Source organism: Wyeomyia smithii, chromosome 1 (genome assembly GCF_029784165.1).
Source record: "Wyeomyia smithii strain HCP4-BCI-WySm-NY-G18 chromosome 1, ASM2978416v1, whole genome shotgun sequence".
Taxonomy (NCBI): Eukaryota; Metazoa; Arthropoda; class Insecta; order Diptera; family Culicidae; genus Wyeomyia; species Wyeomyia smithii.
The window spans coordinates 134186830-134208399 of record NC_073694.1 but is presented as its reverse complement, the minus strand read 5'-3'; the positions used below and the strand labels follow the sequence as shown (position 1 = coordinate 134208399).

At 38.7% G+C, this 21570-nt stretch overlaps 1 protein-coding gene across 1 annotated transcript; it reads left to right on the top strand.

Annotated features, from left to right (window-relative positions):
* The first annotated feature begins 292 nt into the window (after nucleotides 1-292).
* On the top strand, nucleotides 293-1915 carry LOC129733912 (28S ribosomal protein S5, mitochondrial). The gene is made up of 2 exons (XM_055695524.1): nucleotides 293-644; nucleotides 701-1915. Exons 1-2 carry the CDS (start codon nucleotides 422-424, stop codon nucleotides 1849-1851), a joined length of 1374 nt encoding a protein of 457 aa, XP_055551499.1. The 5' UTR covers nucleotides 293-421; the 3' UTR covers nucleotides 1852-1915.
* Nucleotides 1916-21570: the final 19655 nt, after the last annotated feature.

Genomic DNA, 21570 nt, shown 5'->3' with positions numbered 1-21570 from the left:
CCTGATTCGAGAGAACAAAAACACGGTTATACCCCTGAGTTTTCTTTCAGAAAATTTGACCAGCCTTTTACCGGTTTTAGGCGAGATTTAAGGTTTGATCTCAAGCCTAACTACCACAACCCCAAGCATTTGTAGACACACGAATGAAATACAGAAAAATACAGATTTTTTTACGAGTGCATACAGAGCTTTTAAAATAAAGTCTGGCAGCTCTGGTACATATGTTCGCGGTATGCACCCTTTGATCGATTTTTGCCAGATATTTCCTGGCATCCCTGGCGGAAGATATAAACGTCAAAATTCTTTCGAAAAAGAAAACAGTAGTTTATTCGCAGCTTTTGAATTTGGAAACTTTTTGCCTTTCGTTTTCGTGGAAGATGTGAAATAGTGGAGGCTACAAATAAATTTGAAGATTTGCAAAATGTTACGAGCTGTCACTCAATACAGCGTTCCACTAACTCGCCGTTTTTCTGCGCTTCAAATAAGCCAGATTAGATACACGAGCACAGTAAACGCGTGTTTTATTGTGTCGGTGAATAAACAAGTACCACAATTTCCAACGAGTGCCATCAGTAAACCTCACCTTCTTCAACCGTTTACTCCTGCATTACATAATTGTCGAGGAACAAGCTTTTTTAATAAGTGTATGTTTAGTGTCTTGCAAGAACAGTAGAGTTTTTAATAGTTTATATAATTTTAGTGCCAGCTGAGCAAATCTGGAAAGGAATTATTTCGGTGAGCAATGCCGGTAAAAAACGGGGACGTGGAAAAGGATCAGGAAGAATTATTCCAAAGGATTTAAACAAGGGACAGGTCATTGGTTTTGGAAAGGCAAATATTGTTTGGCCTGGGCTGTCGGCACCAGTTATGCGCGGACGTGAGTTAGTACAACAACATCAACTACCAGAAGATGTGGAACGAGAAGCAAAGTTGAAAAAAATTCGCGATGGAATGGTAAATTTCAAGCGAATGAAACTAAGCCCACTTGAGCGCGGTTGGTCCGGTTCCAAGATGCCCGGTCGAAGCATCGGACCTCCAGATCCCATTGAGGATGACGTTTTCGAAGGGTTCGATACAAAATGCTTGGAATTAAAAACGGTTGTTAATATGAAAGGTAATCTTGGTAGAAAACGTCGTATATCGGCTATGGCGGTAACGGGAAATGGAAATGGACTTGCCGGCTTTGGGTTCGGCAAAGCAATTGATATAAAGACAGCACTGAGACAAGCAAAAAATCGCGCTGGTCAAAAGTTGATGTATTTTGAACTTTGTAATGAACATACGGTATTTCATGATTTCTACTGTGCCTTTGGAGCAACAAAAATATTTGTAGAACGCAAACCCGAAGGTTATGGTTTAAAATGTCATCGTGCGATAAAAACCGTTTGCGAGGTGGTAGGAATTAAGGATCTTCGGGCAAAATGTGAAGGGTCGACGAATGTTCAGCATGTTGTCAAGGCTTTTCTTGTCGGACTGCTACAACAGAAAAATCATCAACAGATTGCTGAATCCAAGGGATTGCATGTTGTTGAGTTGAGACCTGAAAATCAAAATTTTCCTAAAGTAGTTGCGAGCCCAACTATTTGTCGCTCTGAAAAAGAATTGGATTCGAACGAAATCCTTGACTACACACAATTCTGCATGGACGGAAAAATTCAATTGAAAAGAAAAAAGTTCCCACCGTTCTATACAAAGCATCGTTCATGGGAAATATACCTTAAAAAACAAGAATATTTGCGAAATCAAGACAAGGTGCGATTACGGATGCTGGCTGAATCGGGGAAAATTTGCAGTTTCATGACCGAAAAATATCCAGAATGTAAAATGGGACCTGCTCCAAAAGAAGAATAAAATGGTACTTTGAATGGTTGAATGTAGAAAAATAAACTAGTTTATCTCTAAAGACACTTTAAAATGGAAACTTTCCAGGCGAATGAGCAGAATGCATAATGTGAACACGCTCAATCTGCCGATTGAATGAAGCTACAAATCCAGAGAAACCAATTAAATGTAGCGACATCCAGTAAACTAAACATTTTATAATTGCGCAACAGTGACATCTGTAGTAATTTTTTACCAACGTGACTAGAGTAATCAACTGTATATTGCTGTTCACACAGCAGATATTCGTTTACAGAGGTCGCCCACGATGGTTTCATTTGTTTCACTAAATTTCAATTTAATAAGTGCACGGATGAACTCTGTTGCGGAAGATGATATCTTTTTATGGGGCTTAAGGTGGAAGTGTGTTGAAGTCAAAAATGGCTGACTTCGAGTCACCACGTGGTCGACTTCGAATTTTCAAATGCTCACCACTCGGTAATAGTTATTGCGTCACTTGTGAAAACTTATCATCATGTTTATTATGGTGACAAAAACATAAGATAGTGTTTTCGTAGATAACGCATTAACTATTCCCGAGTCTAGTGGCACTGAAAATTCACAGTCGACCACGTGGTGGTTTCTACACACTACCACCTTAAATATTAAACTATCGGTATGAATAATGACGTCACTGTTTTGTTAGATTAATTTTATGAGATATACAGGTGCGGAAAAAGATGATATTTGTCGGTATTAGAAGCAAAAGAGGCAAAAAACACGAGCTCGGGTTGTTTGTTACGTAGATCTCGGTCAACGAGAAAGTGCCATTCAAAACGGTATCCCGCATTGTTTAATGGCGCAGTAAGGCATTTTTAGTTCAAAACTCGTGAAAAAAATCTATTGAACATTGTTTTTTTCACAATGTTTTTGGAGTTCTTCATCATTACTGTTAACCAGTGATGGCATGACCTCATGCAAAGTTGAACTTTCCAGATTTGAATTCAACTTGAATCTGCTTCCTTTAGATAGTTTGAGTTGTTTTGCACCGCACACTCGATTGAGTTTAAATGTGTGCAATGCATGCAGTGCACGATGTATTCAACGATGCAGGCGATGATGTAACACGATGAGTTTTGTTGTTAGATCGAATTTATGCTTTCAAAGGACAATGCAACAAACTGTTGCAGCAGATGCGGCGCGAATTTCATCGTAATTAGATTTTTATGCAACTTTTGTTGTGCAGGATTCAAACTTAAATCTAACTCAAGTGTACTGCACTGTTAGTAGGGTTTACGTGCAAACCGAAATTAAATGTGCAGGCAAGTTTTAAAACTCACTTGGATATGAGTACAAAGTCACACTGCCTACTTTGCAGTGTTAACAAAAAAGAAACCCTTTAAACCTAAGACTCGAACCATCTCCGTACCTTTATTCCATTGTGACACAAAATTGCGATGGGATTGCTTAGAAATAGTACTGTCAAATTTAATGTAATACTAGTTTTGGTACGTTTGACTGTTAGAATTTATGTAAATATTTGTCATGAGATGGGGTGATACTTGAAACAAACTACATTCAGTGACATCTATTAAAGAAAATATTTATTAGCACCAGCGACATCTTCGAATATTTTCATTTTATTATAGACGATCGAACAATGGGATACTCGAAAAAATGCTCAATGCTAAGAGATGACGCTGTAGTGGTAGTGGTAGTAAAATCGTAATCCATTGACTCAATGAAGTTGTATAGGAAAATCTAGTTTTTTGATAAAAATAGGTTGCATATAGTAGAAGTAAGTACTAGAAAGTTACAATAATTTAAAAACAGGGTAACTAATAGTAATTTTTCCCGTCATTAAGCAAAATGCTCGTGAAAATTTCGATTTTACTACCACTACCATTACAGCCCCATTTCTTAGCATTAAACATTTTTCGGGTGTCCCATTGAAAATTTTGTATTAATTTTATACTGTCAAATGTAATGTAGTACTAGCTTGGGTAAGCTTGAGGGTTAGAATTTATTCATATGTCATGAGATATGGTGGTATTTGAAGCCAACTACATTCAGTGTCATCTAGTGAAGGAAATTTTTATGAGCACTATCGACATCTCTTTATATTTTCATTTTTTCATAACAAATAAAAATTTTGTATTATAAGTGTAATAGATGCCACCAACCGATCCTCGAAACAATGTTCAATTCTAAAAGATGGCGCTGCAGGTGTAGTGGTAGTAAAATCGAAATTTCAACGAGCATTTTGTTTAATGACCGGAAAAACTGCTATAAATTTTTCTGTTTTGAAGTAGAATACTTCTCTCAGGAAGTTCGGCTACATAGGGATGTGAAATGAAAATCTAAAACTGAAAAAAGTGAAAAATATGCCCAAAAAAAATAACATTAACACAACATTAAAAAAACCTACACAACATAGGTGTCGATGGTTGTGAGGTGGCGTGATCCACTCACAACCAACCCAACTGGTCTAGATTCAATCCTAGCCGACACCGGGAGATTTTCTGAGGCGAAAAATCTCTGGGATCACGCCTTCCATCGCATGAGGAAGTAAAGCCGTTGGCGCCGGTCCGTTAATAAACGGGTCGTGAGTTAGGGTCCTGGGTGTGGAGTCGCCTCCCTGGGCGTCGGTGATTGGCCACAACAGTGGCGGAACTAGACCGACGGAAAACAAGCGAGAAAAAAAAAAAAAAAAAAAATTAAAAAAACCTTAAAAATTGCTGTTACTGTACATAGTTATACCATGATTTAACTATGTTTTTCATTGTAGATACATCAATTTTACATTAAATATCATTGTCCAGAACAATAAAAAACATCGTTTTTGCCATTGTTACAATGAAAAAGGGGGGTCGTTATGTATCTTAACAGCAGTTTTTCGGGCATTTTTCCCATACATTTAGAAGTCACTGACAATGTTTTCCATAGTAAAATTATTGTCGGTGGTAGATTCAACAACAAAAAACGTTGTTAAAACATGGTAATGACAACAATCGTTTACAAGCTTACAGTAAAAACACCGTGTTTTTTATGAACCATAAAAAACACGGTCTTTTTACTGTAAGCTTGAAAACGATTGTTGTCATTACCATGTTTTAACAACGTTTTTTGTTGTTGAATCTACCACCGACAATAATTTTACCATGGAAAACATTGTCAGTGACTTCTAAATGTATGGGAAAAATGCCTGAAAAAATGCTGTCAAGATACATAACGACCCCCCTTTTTCATTGTAAAAATGGCAAAAACGATGTTTTTTATTGTTCTGGACAATGATCTTTATTGTAAAATTGATGTATCTACAATGAAAAACATAGTTAAATTATGGTATTACTATGTACAGTAACAGCAATTTTTAAGGTTTTATTTAATGTTTTGTTAATGTTATTTTTTTCGGGTGTCCAATTTCAAATGCTAATAAATCGGTTAGTATTCAATGGATTTCCTTCGTTCTTGCAGCAATAGATTGGAAAATCTTCTAAGATAATTCCCAAATGAAGATAATTGTAATTTTATTATTCGAACTATTGTACTATTGAAAATAGTCAAGCCTTATCAAAACGAAAAATTCGACCTATGATTGGTCGTTATATGATTGCTTCCCAAGCACGGTCGACAGAATCATATACCTTGCAATTTTAAATATGCTATTTGGCCTATATAAGAGCCTGTTTCAGCCGAAGCCGCTCATAATAGTTCTAGACAGCGACAACAGCAGTCCTCCTTTAACAGCAGCAGTAGCAATTTATTCGCACTGTCAGTGATAACGCCAAGATGTGATCGGTATCTTATCCGATATTGTCCTTTTCAGGATGAAATAGAAACCTGATGATTGAAGTGTTAATATTTTCTAATGAGTTAATTGACATTTTTAAATTTGTTAAAAGTTATAAATTTTACTTTATCTCCGTGTCTCAGAACGTACTGAATTATTTTTTTCTTCAGTCATGAGCACGACATCCGAAAAATTTTCATTTTCTGCATAAAAATTAATTTTTCGCAGAACCAAAATTTAAAAATTGTTAAGCCCCAATCATGACAAGCAACTTACTACAGTCGCCGTTCGATAACTGAAAGTTTTTTAACTGCAACGCTTTTCAACTGCAAGACCGATAACTGCAACAACTTTGCAGTTATCGGACCGCAATCCGTCAAATCTGAAGTCAAAGTCATGTTTGACATTGAAGTGACAAATCTCGCGGGAGGGTTCTAAATGCATTCGAAAATGAAAATTGTTGAATCTCTTGAAACATTTCAAAAGGACTTTTTCATTTTTCTCGATTTTTTTCGATTTCGTTTACTTGTTGTCTCTTCATTCTAAATGGGAGATTATAGATCTCCAATATTAATCAATAAAGCAAAATCACCATGTTATGTGGTTCACTTCCCGTAATTATTATAAGAGAAAAAAAAATTATTTCTTGTGCATTGTTTGGCTAGCTTTCCCTACTCAGTGAGGCAGTGTATAGTAGATCACGAACAATATTTTGTGACCTAGCGTTAAATAGACCATTTTAGGAACTGACAGGTGTCACGGATCCTGCTGACATTGATGTTGCTTTTACTTGCGTTATGTCACCAGTTCTGTCAAAATTTCATTCGTGAATTGAGTTCAGAAACCTCTCGTAAAATAGTCTTCTGTAGTGATGAACTTTATCTTCGCCTACATATTAGTTATGTAAAGTAGTTACTAAAACGCAATAAATTATGATGCGGAAATATGACTATCAAATTGATTAAACAAAATGCTTGCCTATTTTAGTTTTCTGCTATTTTTTGCCACTATTCCATTGAAAAAATACATTTCGACATCATTGAAAAATTGAAAACAAAAATAGTAGTGACGGACCCCCCTCTAAATTTTGGATGTGTCAAGTGTTGCAGTTATCGAACGGCATTCGATAACTGCAATGTAAACATGTTGCAGTTAGCGAACGACGACTGTATATTATTAAAAATGGTCAATCTTTGTTGAAACGCAAAATTCGATTGATCTGATTAGTCAACGTTTATTTACTAGAAAAAAATCACAGGAGGGTTGTGTGCAAAGCCACGACCGCAAGGTTGAAGTAGAATACTTTTACACAGCTCTACTTACGGCTGTGAATTAACCTACGGCCGGCGTATCGGTTCGCGCCGCTTATCGCGTTTAGCCTGGCAGAGGCCTAATGCGCACGGCCAATACAATAGAAAGGTGTTTTCACATTGAAAATTAGACACGGCTGAGTAAGTATTGGCAAATGCATCTACCGCTAATACCGCCGCTATCGTACGAAAAATGACGCGCGTCTAAGAACACCCGAACTGTTTCGCCGTGCCGCTTCCATTTACTTCCTTATTACATCGGCCTTAGGGAAGTACCGGCTGCACCTACCGCTGAGGCTGTTACCATACTGCTACTGGTACCCAAAGCTATTAACTCTTCAAATTAAGTGTTTTATTTGTCCTCAAAAAAACAATTGTTCAATTCCATATCGGATATGATGCAATCGCATCTCTGTAATATTACCGACAGTAATATTCTTCTAAACAAAATGATCCTACTTTTCCATTAGAGGGAGTGCCGGCTGATGTACCGCAAAAATCTCGCCCGATCGCTCGCGTTGGCGTTCAGCCTGGCAGAACCTGAGACGTGGTGACCAACCACAGGGCAAGTGATTTGTGAAGGCAGTGAAGGCAGCCACAGGCGCGACCCGCTGCTATGGTCTGTTACTGCTGAGTGCCGATATCTGCTGTTACTGCGTTCAACGTTGTGGACGGTCCATCCAGTTCACCTTCCGACTAATGAATGTAGCTAGTTTTCCCAGAAACACTCTTTTATAGCCGAAGGGTGCTACGTAATAGGCCACGCCATTCAATTCAGGTTTACCATTTCCTTATGTTCTTTAGACGAATTATTCCACAATTTGCATTTGATTTTTGTATCCAGCGAATAAACACCGATGGTGCTCTCACATACCGTTTGCGTGTTGCATCATGTTGCAACTTGGCAACTGGGAGACGACGAAATTCTGTTACTGCTGATTGATTGAATCGACTTCATATTAGCTCTGCCTAGTCGAACTAACTGTCTTTGTGAATGCGGTCTAACAGGGCAGTTTATTATTCAATGTCGGTTATGCTGATCGCAGCCTTTGCGCTGCCCCTACAGTGGGGGGTTTACTAAATAAAGTGAAAATTAGACAACTACAACAGAATGTCTGCTTGTGTTGATGCCAAAAAATTATTAACCTTCAATTATTTGTTTATTTGCCTTGAAAAAAGCATGTTGCGGTTCAAAATTGGTTGCTAATTACAACCTTTGAGCTGCCCAAACATTGAGGGAATTAAGATACACGGACACGTGCACTGTGGAAGCTATTTCACATTCAGTAAATTAGACGGGTGCGACAAATTTAAATTGCTAGGATGCAACACAGAATGCTTGCTTGCGTTGACAAAAATTATTAACTTTCAATTACTTGTTTATTCGCCTTGAAAAAAGCATTTTGATTTCCGAAATTGGATTTCCTGATGGCAATCTTCATGCTGCCCCAACACGGGGGGAATAATGGCTGTCTGGCGACACACGCTGAGAAAAACCGCGCTGCTCCTGAGACGTGGTGACGAACCACAGGGCTAGTGCTGCTGCTAAGGAAGGACGACTGCTGTTGTCGCTGTCTAGAACTATTATGAGCGGCTCCGGCTGAAACAGGCTATTATATAGGCCAAATAGCATGTTTTCAATTGTAAGGTATATGATCCTGTCGACCGTGCTTGGGAAGCGAGCATATAACGACCAATCAGAGGTCGAATTTTTCGTTTTGACAAGGCTTGACTATTTTCAATAGTACAATAGTGTGAATAATAAAATTACAATTATCTTATTTTGGGAAGAATCTTAGAAGATTTTCCAATCTATTGCTGCAAGAACGAAGGAAATCCACCGAATACTAACCGATTTATTAGCGTTTGAAATTGGACATATTTTTCACTTTTTTCGGTTTTAGATTTTCATTTCACATCCCTATGTAGCCGAACTTCCTGAGAGAAGTATTCTACTTCAAAATGACTGACACGCAAACAGCCGGGTTATCTTTCTTGTAAAAGTATTCTACTTCAACCTTGCGGTCGTGGCTTTGTACACAACCCTCCTGTGATTTTTATATTATTCTAACTTTCTAGTGCTTACTTTTACTATATTCAATCTATTTTTATCAAAAAACTTGATTTTGCTGTACTACTATATTGTGTCAACGGAGTTGTTTAAGAAAATCAAGTTTTTTGATGAAAATAGATTGCATCTAGTAAAAGTAACTATTAGAAAGTTAGAATAATATAAAAATAAAGTAACTAATAGCAGTTTTTACGGTCAATGAGCAAAATGTTCGTAGAAATTTCGATTTTATTACCACTACAGCGCCATCTCTAAGAATTTAACATTGTTTCGGGTGTCCCATTGTTTTAAATCTCAAATATTTGTTAAGGCTCAACCGCAACGTATATACTGATAGAAAAATTGGTGATTGAAACAAACATTTTTATAGTTGAACGTGAACCTAAAAGCTAGACAACTTTATTTTCAAGAGAAATATTTCGGTAATACACGATGACGGTAGATATAGGCGATTAAAATGACTGTTCGACTGATGATTTGTAGGCACCATTTTACCGAAAACATCATATCAAGCAGTCTTCTTGATATGATGTTTTAGATTTTATCTATCAAGATTCTATTTGCAGTGAGTTATCACGAGTTTACGTAGCGGGAAACTTTGAATATTCAGTTTTTTTTTACTAAGCGGTAGATTTGTAGGCTGACCAGACGTACCGTTTTGAACGGGACAGTACCGTTTTCTCGACTGTTTTAACCGTCCTGTTTTTTGCCATTTTGTACAGTTTTCGGATACTCCTTAAAAAAAAGGGCCTTGCCCCTCCCCCGAAGTTGGCGCCTATGCTGAGTGCGTTTTGTGCCTTCCTGACAGTACCGCACCACTGGAAGGCCATCCCCTATCGTGAACTGACGAAAAAGTCGCGTTTGAAAGTTGAGACCATGATAATTGTCAGTCAAAATCTCGATCATCATGTGACAAATTTCAGGAACTCATTGCAAAAAATCACACTCTTCAGGATCGGGTAAGTTTATCAAAGCAATGAATAATTTTTTGCATGCTTTGGTTGGTAAAATTTTCAAAAATCAATTTTATCATGTGTCCCGTTTTTTTGAACCCATTTGTCCCGTTTTTTATCTCGAAATCTGGTCAGCCTATAGATTTGGATCTCATATATTTGCAATTTCATATGTATTTCCTTGACAGTAATCAGTCTACTAGATGCTGCTTAAAGTTTCTAATCAGCTGCACTGTTATTGACGTCAAGAACATCCATTTTACGCAAATATCGCATGAAAAACAGTCTCCTGTGCATATGGGCGATTAAAATGACTGTTCGACTGACAGCTGGCACTGCAGTCAAAATGATAATGATGATTTATAGGTAGCATTTTAACTCATTAAGATTCTATTTGCAGTGAGTTATTACGAGTTTACGTAGCGGGAAACTTTAAAAATTTAGATTTTTTTCACTAAACGATCTACCGTTTAAACTAAGAAAATGCAATTCCAACACGCTATGTACCTACCTACTCCTGTAAAAACCTAGCCTCAAATTTGAAACGAAACCGGATCTCATATATTTGTAATTTCATATGAATTTTCTTGACAGTAAGCAGTCTACTAGATGCTGCGGTAAGTTTCTAAACAGCTGTACTCTTTTTGACGCCAAGAACAACCATTTTATGCCTTATTCAGACTACACTGGCGTTCACATTGGAGTGAGCTGATATGATTTTACATTTGCGTTGGTGATTGAAAAAAGAAGAAAACAAAATCAGGTCAAAGCTAAAACAAAACAACAAGAGCAATGGGATTAGGATAGAGATGTCAGTGAGTTGCCTCGCACCAACGCGAACTCTCATATGCAATTGACAACATGTGCGGGATGAAAGTATCAAAAATATCTCCTTCCTTTTTTCTCGCATGCAACGCGAAGTGCGAAATTTGTAGGGTTGCGTCAAATGTCTGTTGGCCGTGTTGCCAACTGCTTGAAATGTGGTTATATTGGTTTTCGAACATGATATCCGCGATAGCATGTAGTCGAGGTGATATCTGTTGACAGCTCGATTGTATGGGATATCAGGTAATATGGATGGTGATATGGCCTCGGTAGCACGAATCGCCTGATATAAGGTGATATGCGGTGTAGTGTGAACGGGGTATTATACGCAAATATCGCATGAAAAACAGCCTACTGCTAGACGCTAGACAACTTTATTTTTAAAAGAAATATTTCGATAATATTATACGATATTGGTGGATATATTTAGATATTTATCGTTTATCTGTCACATTCATATCACTCCGACAGTAATGTGCTGTCAAGGAGTTGTGATATAAGTAGACGGGTGCCTGAAAATGCAACGATAAATACTTTGTAACATCGAATATTGGAAATATTTCGCAATATATCAATAGTATCTTGCCCCTAGGTCTACTGTGTATATCAGGATATCAACAAAAAAACATCATATCAAGAAGACTGGGAACTCTGCCTGAGATTGAGCGACAGTTTTGGCAGCGCAGTCTTTCGAGTAAAAGTAGAACTGATGCATGCTAGTGTGTGTACTGGCTATGCGAATGCAAGCCGAACGCACAGGTTTGCCCACAACATACGCCCATTCTGTTCGCAGCGATCCAAACTTCCACCTTTAATAGATGGAGTGCGCTGTTTGATGTGACGCTTGTCATTTGTATGGGATCGATCCAGAGATGCCAGTCTTCTTGATATGATGGTTTTGATATCAGCCTTGGCTAAAAATTGAATTTACACGGTTAAATTAACTAATTATGAGTTCGAAAACTGCCAATTTTTGAGTTCGATTCTGAGTAACTTTGATTAAGTGAAATTGGTAGAAAAAATTCATATGATGGATCGATGCAGCATACCTATTTTTGAGTGAAATGTTTTAGGTTGTATTTAATATAAAATTGGTAGTTTCCTTCGATCCCTTCCCTCAAGAATTTTCACTGCTCGAGAGGTTTTGGTTTACCTAATTTTGGATGAAAATTTTTAACCTGCCAGCGTTAAAACCAGTCATTTTTGTTTTTTTTTTTGTTTTATCTCATATGTTACCAATTTTCAGGTATATTTCGTTATCTAATTATAGGTATGATCATACAACTCAAAAGTAGGTATAGCTAGAGTGCCTGTAAATATATAGAGTGGCGACACTGTCAAAATTGGAATAAAAATTATCTGTCAGTGTCATTCCAATTGAGCAAACAACCTATTAAACACGTGTGGGAAAAAGAGAAAGGATGTTCAGTGTTACCAGCGTTACTTTGGATGACACGGCGCCACTCTAGTTATATATAGGCATTCTAGGTATAGCCTCTCTACCCAGATGTTGAGTTTGTGCGCTTCAAGGCGTCGTACACAAATTAAGTAATGCATGAAGGGGGGGGGGGTTGAGTCCACGTTACTTATTGTTACATAGGGGAGAGGGGGGGTAGTTGAGACCGTTACGTAACTGTAATGTTTGCTCAAAATTGCGAATTTGGAAGGGGGGGGCGGGATGTCCAGCGTTACGTAATTTTAGGGGGGGGTGTTCATATCGAACGTTACCTATCGTTACATAGGGGGGAGGGGGTCTGAAATCTAGGTTTTTAGCGTTACGTAATTTGTGTACGACGCCTAAGGGGATTTTAAGTGATTTCTACTTATGTATAGGGTTTTCCCGGTAAGCGTGTAGTACGTCCACTTTTAACGAAACATAGTGGTGTTTTACTCAGTTTAGAGTTAAATTAAATGAGCGTGTGTAGTCTGTACGAAACTTAGCACTTTTTACTCAATTTGGAGTAAAAATAACAGTGTGCTGTATACACGCTCACTCTGGATAACCCAAAACTGAGTCAAAACCTAATCAGTTTCGCTAAAACCGTACACTGAAACGAAGGATATGGTATTTTTTACCATATCAGAGGGTAAAATTGAAAAGTAGGCACCACTTAATTTTAGCTGACTAGTGACTACATCCGGGCTGAATAAAATGAACAGTTATTTTTACCATGCATCAGTAACTGTAGTAAGTGTAGTTAAATTTATATAATTTATTGTGTTTTTTACCATTTGGGTAAACATTCTGTGTAGTATTTTCGACAATCTGCAGACAATTCCGAAATTCAATTTCACTGTACGAGTTTATCTGCTGCGGTAAATTTCACAATGAAAATAAATAAAATCAGTATTAAGCATTGTCAGCATAAAAACTTTATTTTAGTTTGGTTTACTATTATTATGGTTATGTATGGTATTATACATGATTCAATGTCGGTATATTTCACAATGAAAATATTTAAAATCAGTGTTTCGTATTGTCAGCATAAAAACTTTATTTTATTTCTGTTTGCATTTATAGTTATGTATAGTATTATATATGAAATAATGTATCACAAATTTGGTTCAAATGAAATATTTCTTCAGTCTTATGTATAGCTTATTTTCTATGGAATACAAAGGAATCGGAGGCCCATCGAATTCATTAACCTCAGCAATTTTATACATATCACATGGACCTGTAACTTCGAATGCAGCATAATGTTCTGAGTAGTTTGATATTCGCCATTTACGACACACAAAGTACAGATCATCATTTTTAATTAGGATGTCCCTTATTTCATATAGTTCTATGTTGCTCAACCGACGACTCGATTTTGACAGAAAATATCCTATTTTGTATTCAACGCCTTTGTATGACACATTATTAGAAGCTTGAAAATTATGTAAATGAATATTACTGTCAATATCTAGGAGTGCAAAGTACGGCATGTTTATAAGTTTGACTGTGACTGCATTCTTATATGTAAGGTCGATTCCAAAAAAAATTAGCTTTGTTTAGGTTATTGGAGAAAACTAGACTAGCCTTTGTACACAGTGTTAAACAAATATTTCGTCTAGAGGTGATGTTTCTGCAATACTGTTTGAATATCTGGTGAAATGCTTCGAAGCGGAAACTCCATGTATAACGAGGTGGGCCTAGTTTTCTGATGGTTTGTACATAGTGGAGTAGTATATGATATTTTGGCTTCAACTTTTCATTAAATAACTGTGTGTATAATGTGTGATGGTATATAATCTGTTCTTCTAGTATCTTCAATAGATGTTCGTTGAAACTAGGAAGCAAAACTAAATCAACTAATTCGACCAATGATAACACGAAATTCCAAACTTCGTTATTTTGCGGCACTAGATCTCCAAAAATTAATGGAAAATATCTTACAAATCGCAACATGTCTTTAGCAGTCATTTTGAAAGAAGCTGTTCTTATGTGATTTTTTTTATTTTTTTTTAACGAATGTTGTTTCTCACTTTCACCATATTTAAACTTTTTTATGCGATAGTTTATGGTATGTAAGGAAATTTTCAATGTTTTTATCATGTAGTTTAAAACTGCGGCGAAATCGTAGGCGCAGCTACCATGCGAGAATAAATCGTGCATAACGTCAACCACACACGATTCTTCAGCATGGTAATATTTTAGTCTATTAGATTCAGAATTTTCTTTGATTCCTGTTTCTTTAAAAGGTTTATTTAAATCTTCTTCGTAGTTACTTTTTGTTCGATTTAATTCCCGATGCAGTTGAATTTGAGTTTGCGCTGCTTTTTTGTCCAGCTTACAAAATCGGCAGTAATACATAGAGCTAAATGAGGTTGCATAGCCCATAAAAGTATTTATGCTCAAGTTATCACTTAGGAGTCCTAACAGTACAAAGTAAGCTTTTCGCTCGACCCCTTTTATGTTCATAAGTAACCCGTTTTGTTCTATATCTACTAGAATTGACACTAATTCCTCTAAAGGCTTTGCTGGACCAAGTTGACTTAAATCAGATGCTTTGATAAAACCTGCTGCAAAAATATTCCTTAGCCTCGATATGTAGAACGATGGAATTGTTGGAAACGAGTAATATATTCCACAAACTTTGTGGTTGGGCCTAAATAAATATTAGAGTTTAAAAAAAAAAAAAAATTTAATAAGTGCACGGATGAACTCTGTTGCGGAAGATGATATCTTTTTATGGGGCTTAAGGTGGAAGTGTGTTGAAGTCAAAAATGGCTGACTTCGAGTCACCACGTGGTCGACTTCGAATTTTCAAATGCTCACCACTCGGTAATAGTTATTGCGTCACTTGTGAAAACTTTTTTTTTATAACTCTAATATTTATTTAGGCCCAACCGCGAAGCATAACGGGGCCGAATATCTTTTGGAGTAGGGAAAAGCCAGCTTGAGTTGAGCCTGTATCCCGACTGCTCCTCCTCAAACAGGCATAAAAACCCTCTCATCTTTTCTCTTTCAAAAATACAATTTAAAAATACATGTCATTTAAGCCTACGACTAACATTAACATCAAAGTTTTTCTCTTTATAACTAAATACTAATCCTTACTACTATTCGTTGAGGGTGATGGTTCCTTATCTCTTTGAAATCAAAACTTATATCTAAGTTCGGTGGATCATGTCTCTCAAAAAGAAGCGATGATTCATGTTTCTATAAAAAAGATGAACGAAAGAAAGAAGAAAAAAAAAACAGAATTAGTGTGAAACTTTTTAAGATTGTTGTGTTGGGAGAAATTAGGAGAGAAAGCATAGAGATAATCAAATTCGATACTTGATATCTCTTAAAAAGTCGTAAATGGGTATTACAAGCGCGGGGTTGCGGCTAGCAAGCACATCCCGTACTTGCATTGTAAACGTCACTTTCTGTTTCCGGAGAGAATCTATAAGCTTGGCCCTTGCTCTGTGGTACTTAGGGCATACGAAGACTATGTGGTCAATATCTTCGTACCCTCCACATTCGCACAGATTACTATCGACTAAGTTTATTCGATAGAGGTGTGCGTTTGCAACATAGTGATTGGACATTAGGCGCGAAATAACTCGAATGAAATCACGAGTTAAATCTAACCCTTTGAACCAAGCTTTTGTAGACACTTTGGGCGAGATCGAGTGCATCCATCGCCCAAGGTCGTCTTTATCCCACTTTTCCTGCCAGTTTTCCAGAGCCAGTTGTCGGGGCAGATGAAAATACTCGGTATAGGTGATCGGTCTATCAAATATCTCTCCTTCTATGGCACACCTTTTTGCTAATAAATCAGCTTCTTCATTGCCTGGGATTGAGCAATGAGAGGGGACCCACACAAAGCAGATAATGAAAGACCGATCAACCAGCACTTCTAATATCCGTCTAATTTCCGGAAGGAAATAGGACGGGTGCTTGACCGGTTTAATCGATCGGAGAGCTTCGATAGAACTGAGGCTGTCCGAGAAGATGAAGTAATTGTCTGGTGCCTTGAGCTCGATAATTCGCAGCGAATTGTGTATGGCAGCTAATTCAGCTATGTATATGGAGCAGGGCTGTGCCAGTTTGCGAGATATGCGATGATCTGTGTTGAAAACGCCATATCCGGATTGTCCATCCATCACAGATCCGTCCGTGAAAAAGGAATTCTGTTTTGGGAGGTGGCCAAATTTTGCCGAAAATATTGATGGCACAACTGTTGGTTTGAGGTGATCGGGAATTCCATGGATTCCTTGTTTCATCGTCAAATCAAATACAACAGAAGAATTGTTGAGCGATGTTGAAATCTCATGGGATGGAGCAACAACCGAAGGGTTTATCTCCATGGACATGAACCGCTGGTATACTGACATACAGGGTTTCTGAACAACTTCCAAACATTTCTCATAGTTCGCAATAAGCATTGGATTTGCTATATCCGATCTAATGAGGAAACGAAAAGCCAACTCAAACAGCCTCTCTTTGAGTGGTAGTATTCCAGCTATGACCTCTAGGGACATGGTATGTGTCGACTGCATGCAGCCTAGAGCGATACGCAAACAACGGTATTGTATCCTCTCGAGTTTCAGCATGTGTGAAGCTGCGACACCTCTGAAGCATATGCTGCCGTATTCTATTACGGGCAGAATCGTGGTTTGATAGAGTCGTATCAATCTTAACCTGTCTCCAAGCTTTCGGGATCATATTGTTCCTGATAAGCTTATTAAACAGTTTAAGAAATCGTATCTTGGCCGAGTCCGGCAGGTTTTTCATCAAATTAAATTTGATCCTGTCCGGTCCTGGAGCCTTGTTCTTGCAAGACGCGAGGGCAATTGAAAACTCCAACATGGTAAATTCTGGTTCTTCAAAAGCCGTTGTATCGCTGAATTTTTGTTGTGATGGGACAGCGTCTGGGCATACCTTTTTTTGCGAAATCATAGATCCAACGTTCAGAGTATTCATTTGCCTCATTACTGTCGGACCTATTGCGCATTTTTCGAGCTGTATTCCAGAGATAGCTCATAGAAGCATCTCTGGGTAACGTGCTTATGAAACTTTGCCAGTATGATCTTTTTTTCAGTTTGTGCAGCTTAGACTGTTCTATTTCCAGCTCCCTAAACTGATCATAAAGCTCAATTGAAACACCATCCCTGAATGCTATGTATGATGCTTTTAGAGCTTTTTTCATCTCGGTGCATTCTTTGTCCCACCATTGCTTGTTGGGACGAATTTTCAGCTTGTTCTCAGGGGCAGGTCTCTACTGAGATTGCAACGCGCTATCTAGCACTAATGTTGCAAGGAAGTTGTATTCGTCGGATGGAGAAAGCTCATCCGTTGTTTCGAGACCCTGGGATATTGTGTACGAGAATTTTTCCCAATCAATATTCCGGGTAAGATCATACTCTACTTCGACTGTGGTAGCAGAATGGAGCCTGCTCATAATCGAAATACTGATTGGCACATGGTCGCTACCGTGGGGATCATAAATAATCTCCCATTTGCAGTCCAAAGCCATTGAGGAGGAACACATCGACAAGTCTAATGTGCTCTCTCGTATTGGAGGCCTTGCAATTCTCGTAGCTAACCCAGGTATGTTCAATAAGGTCATATCGAAGTCATCGAGAAAGCTTTCAATAAGAACAGCGCGGCTATCATCCCTGGATGCGCCCCACGCCGTACCGTGAGAATTGAAATCTCCCAGGATGAGGCGTGGAGTCGGAAGAAGTTCCGTTATTTGCGACAGCTGCAACCGGTTAATAACCGCCCTAGGCGGAATGTAGACTGATGCGACAGTGAGGCCCTCCCCAGCAATTGTTATATGGCAAGCAACAATTTCTATTGCATCAATTGCTGGGAGAGGAATACGGAAGAATGGGTAGCATTTTTTGATACCAAGGAGCACTCCGCCATAAGAGTTTCCTCGGTCTAAACGGATTATATTGAAGTCTTGAACGGCTAGTGTCGTATCAGTTGACAACCATGTTTCAGATAGCGCGAAAATATCGCATTTGCTATTGTGAAGTAGGAGTTTAAATTTATCTAATTTGGGGATCAAACTTCCACAGTTCCATTGTATGATCCTTGTTGTCGATTCGTCACTTCGGCTGTCTGAATTAGACATCGAAGGATACGAACGCGAGGAGGGGCCATTTGGTGCTTAGTTGCTTACCCAACATGCAAATTGTTGGAAGCCAAGCCGAAATCATACTCTTGAGGGAATCAGATAGACCAAAAGTGGTAAATATCCATTCAACGATCAGTTTGAATGAGATACGTCCATCAGTGGTCGGTATTTCAGATTCCGATGACTGTGTTTTGGCGGAAGCAGATTGTTTTCCTGGTAATTTGGGAAACTCTTTATCGAAATTGTTAGCCTCAGCATTAAGTTTGAATCCTGGAGGCGACGATTTTGCGTTGTTTTGCTTAGGAGGGGGGGTTCCTTTTGGAGTGTCTGTAAGCGTCTTTTTCTGCTCCTTTCTAGTAAGTTTAGGAGAGGACGCGTTGGGCCGTTTTCGCACAGCTCCGCTTGACGGAAGCGGTTGATATGTCTTTTCATCATCATTGGATTCGTCATTTTCCAAGCTGGAGTATGGATTTTCCTGTTGCTGTAAGGCAGTCTTCAGCATCTGTGCAAATGACTGCTTACAGCGTTGCTTGGTCGCTTTTTTCAACGCTTCTGAGCGTGATTTATATGTTGGGCACGCTTCTGTTTTTTGTGGTTCACCTCCACATAGACAGCATTTTACGTCCCGTTCGCTACAAGTGTGGTTAATCTCGGAGATTTCACCACACTTGGAGCACTTAGATTTCTTATTGCAGTGGGTTTTCGTGTGCCCTAACTGCAAACAGTTCGTACACGTCATGACTTTCGGAAAAAAAAGTCTTACGGGTAGTCGAAGCTTGTGGAGCTCGACAAAATCCGGGAGTACTTTTCCCTCAAAAGTGACTCTAAACGAGTCATTTGGGGAATATTTGCCCGTATTATCCTTGGAGTACATTCTCCTGCATTCAAGGATCTTTATTTCAGGAAGGGATGGATTTTTAAAACATCCAACACCATTCATGACATCTTCTTCAGTGAGGTCAGCCTCGGTAATAACCCCTTCTATTTCAACAACGCGTGCCGGTATATAAACGCGGTACTCGATGTTGAAATTTGGATCCTGGACGACAGCATTTGCTTGTTGAGGATCGGAAAAAGTTGCCTTCAGCTTGTCCGTTTTGACTTTAAAAATCTCAGTCAAGCTGGTGTAATCTTTCTTCAGAGTTTTGCATATCTGCATAACTCTGAGAGGTTTATTTTTGGGTCGGAAAAACACGACCCAACGAAGACCGGGTTGGTTCACCTGGTACTTTTTGACCCGTATTGGCACATCATCAGTGGATGGGACAATCGGGGCAGTTTTACGGGGCCTTTTACGCTTCTTTACTACGTCAAAGAAAGCGTTGTTGTCATTTATGGGAATCTCGGCAAAGTCCATGCCGGACTCTTCAGCCTCTGAGGAGGATGAAAGGTCCGGTGGGGTAGCCAGACCCCCAACCGCCATTCAACGGCTGCGCAATGTATCAAATATAAGAATATGTAATATACTAATGCTAACAAGGTAAAAAAAAAGTGAATATATGTATGTATAAAAAGAATGAAAGATGGATCAGTTATGTATATACACAAGTGGGAGAGAGAATAAATAAAAAGTGTCACTTATCTTTGTATGTAGTTGTAATCAGCACTAGCGGGAGTTACATCGACTGCAAAACGGCGCCGCCGATTTTCTCCTCTGTCAACGCACGCGCCAAAAACTAGCACGACACCTTCCAGCACAGTTGCGATGTTGCACCGTCTGAGAAACGGCGCCACCGCCTCCTTTCCCTCACCGGAGCTCCGATCAAATCGCCCTGTTCTGCTGGGAGAAGAAGCAAACCAAAAAACAAGCGCTGCACCTTCCAGCACACGCGCCAAAAGCAAGCACTTCACCACTACCACACACTGTTCTTCACCAGCGAGCGCTAGAAAAAACGGTAAATTTAAGCGAACTGTGGAGCGCACAAGAAAATGAACTTTCCTCTTCGGCTGCCGAATAAGCAATGACTTGTGAAAACTTTTTTTTTTTTTTAAACTCTAATATTTATTTAGGCCCAACCGCAAAGCATAACGGGGCCGAATATCTTTTGGAGTAGGGAAAAGCCAGCTTGAGTAGAGCCTGTATCCCGACTGCTCCTCCTCAAACAGGCATAAAAACCCTCTCATCTTTTCTCTTTTATAAATACAATTTAAAAATACATATCATTTAAACCTACGGCTAACAATAACAATAATAAATAAAGTTCTTCTCTGTATGAGTAAATATCAATTCTTAATACTATTTGTAAGGTGTGATGGTTCCTTATATCTTTAGAAATCAAAACTTATATCTATGTTTGGTGGATCATGTCTCTCAGAAAGAAGCGATGATTCATGTGTCTCTAAAAAGATCAATAAAAGAAAAAAAAAGGAACAGAATTAGTGTGAAACTTTTTGATGGAGGTTGTGTTGGAAAAATTAGAAGAAGAAGCAAGGAGATAATCAAATTCGATACTTGATATCTCTTAAAAAGTCATAAATAGGTATTACAAGCGCTGGGTTGCGGCTAGCAAGCGCATCCCGTACTTGCATTGTAAATGTCACTTTCTGTTTTCGGAGAGAATCAATAAGCTTGGTCCTTGCTCTGTGGTACTTAGGGCATACGAAGACTATATGATCTATATCTTCGTACCCTCCACATTCGCACAGATTACTATCGACTAAGTTTATTCGATAGAGGTGTGCGTTTGCAACATAGTGATTGGACATTAGGCGCGAAATAACTCGAATGAAATCTCGAGTTAAATCTAACCCTTTGAACCAAGCTTTTGTAGACACTTTGGGCGAAATCGAGTGCATCCATCGCCCAAGATCGTCTTTATCCCATTTTTCCTGCCAGTTTGCCAGGGCCAGTTGTCGAGGCAGGTGAAAATACTCGGTATAGATGATCGGTCTATCAAATATATCTCCTTCTATGGCACCCCTTTTCGCTAATAAATCAGCTTCTTCATTGCCTGGGCAATGAGAGGGGACCCACACAAAGCAGATAATGAAAGACCGATCAACCAGCACTTCTAATCAGCGTTGCTAAACGAGCGAGAAGCAAAACATATCCACTCCTTTCTGCTCGAGACTGAGATGTGTGCTACGCTTCTCCAGTCGTTCGCACACACACTTTCGAGAAACTCTTTATTATCCATGCATTTGCCAGAGCAGCAGCCAGCATACAGCCGCTCGCAAATTCTCTTTTGCTTTTTTACTCACGCCAAATACGCGAGTACTCGAATAAGAGTACTTG

Bases quoted from the DNA above. Each gene is read 5' to 3' on its own strand.
- LOC129733912 (XM_055695524.1), top strand. From the start codon at position 422: ATGTTACGAGCTGTCACTCAATACAGCGTTCCACTAACTCGCCGTTTT. The intron at 645-700 runs GTATGTTTAGTG...ATATAATTTTAG, and splicing joins AACAAGCTTTTTTAATAAGT to TGCCAGCTGAGCAAATCTGG.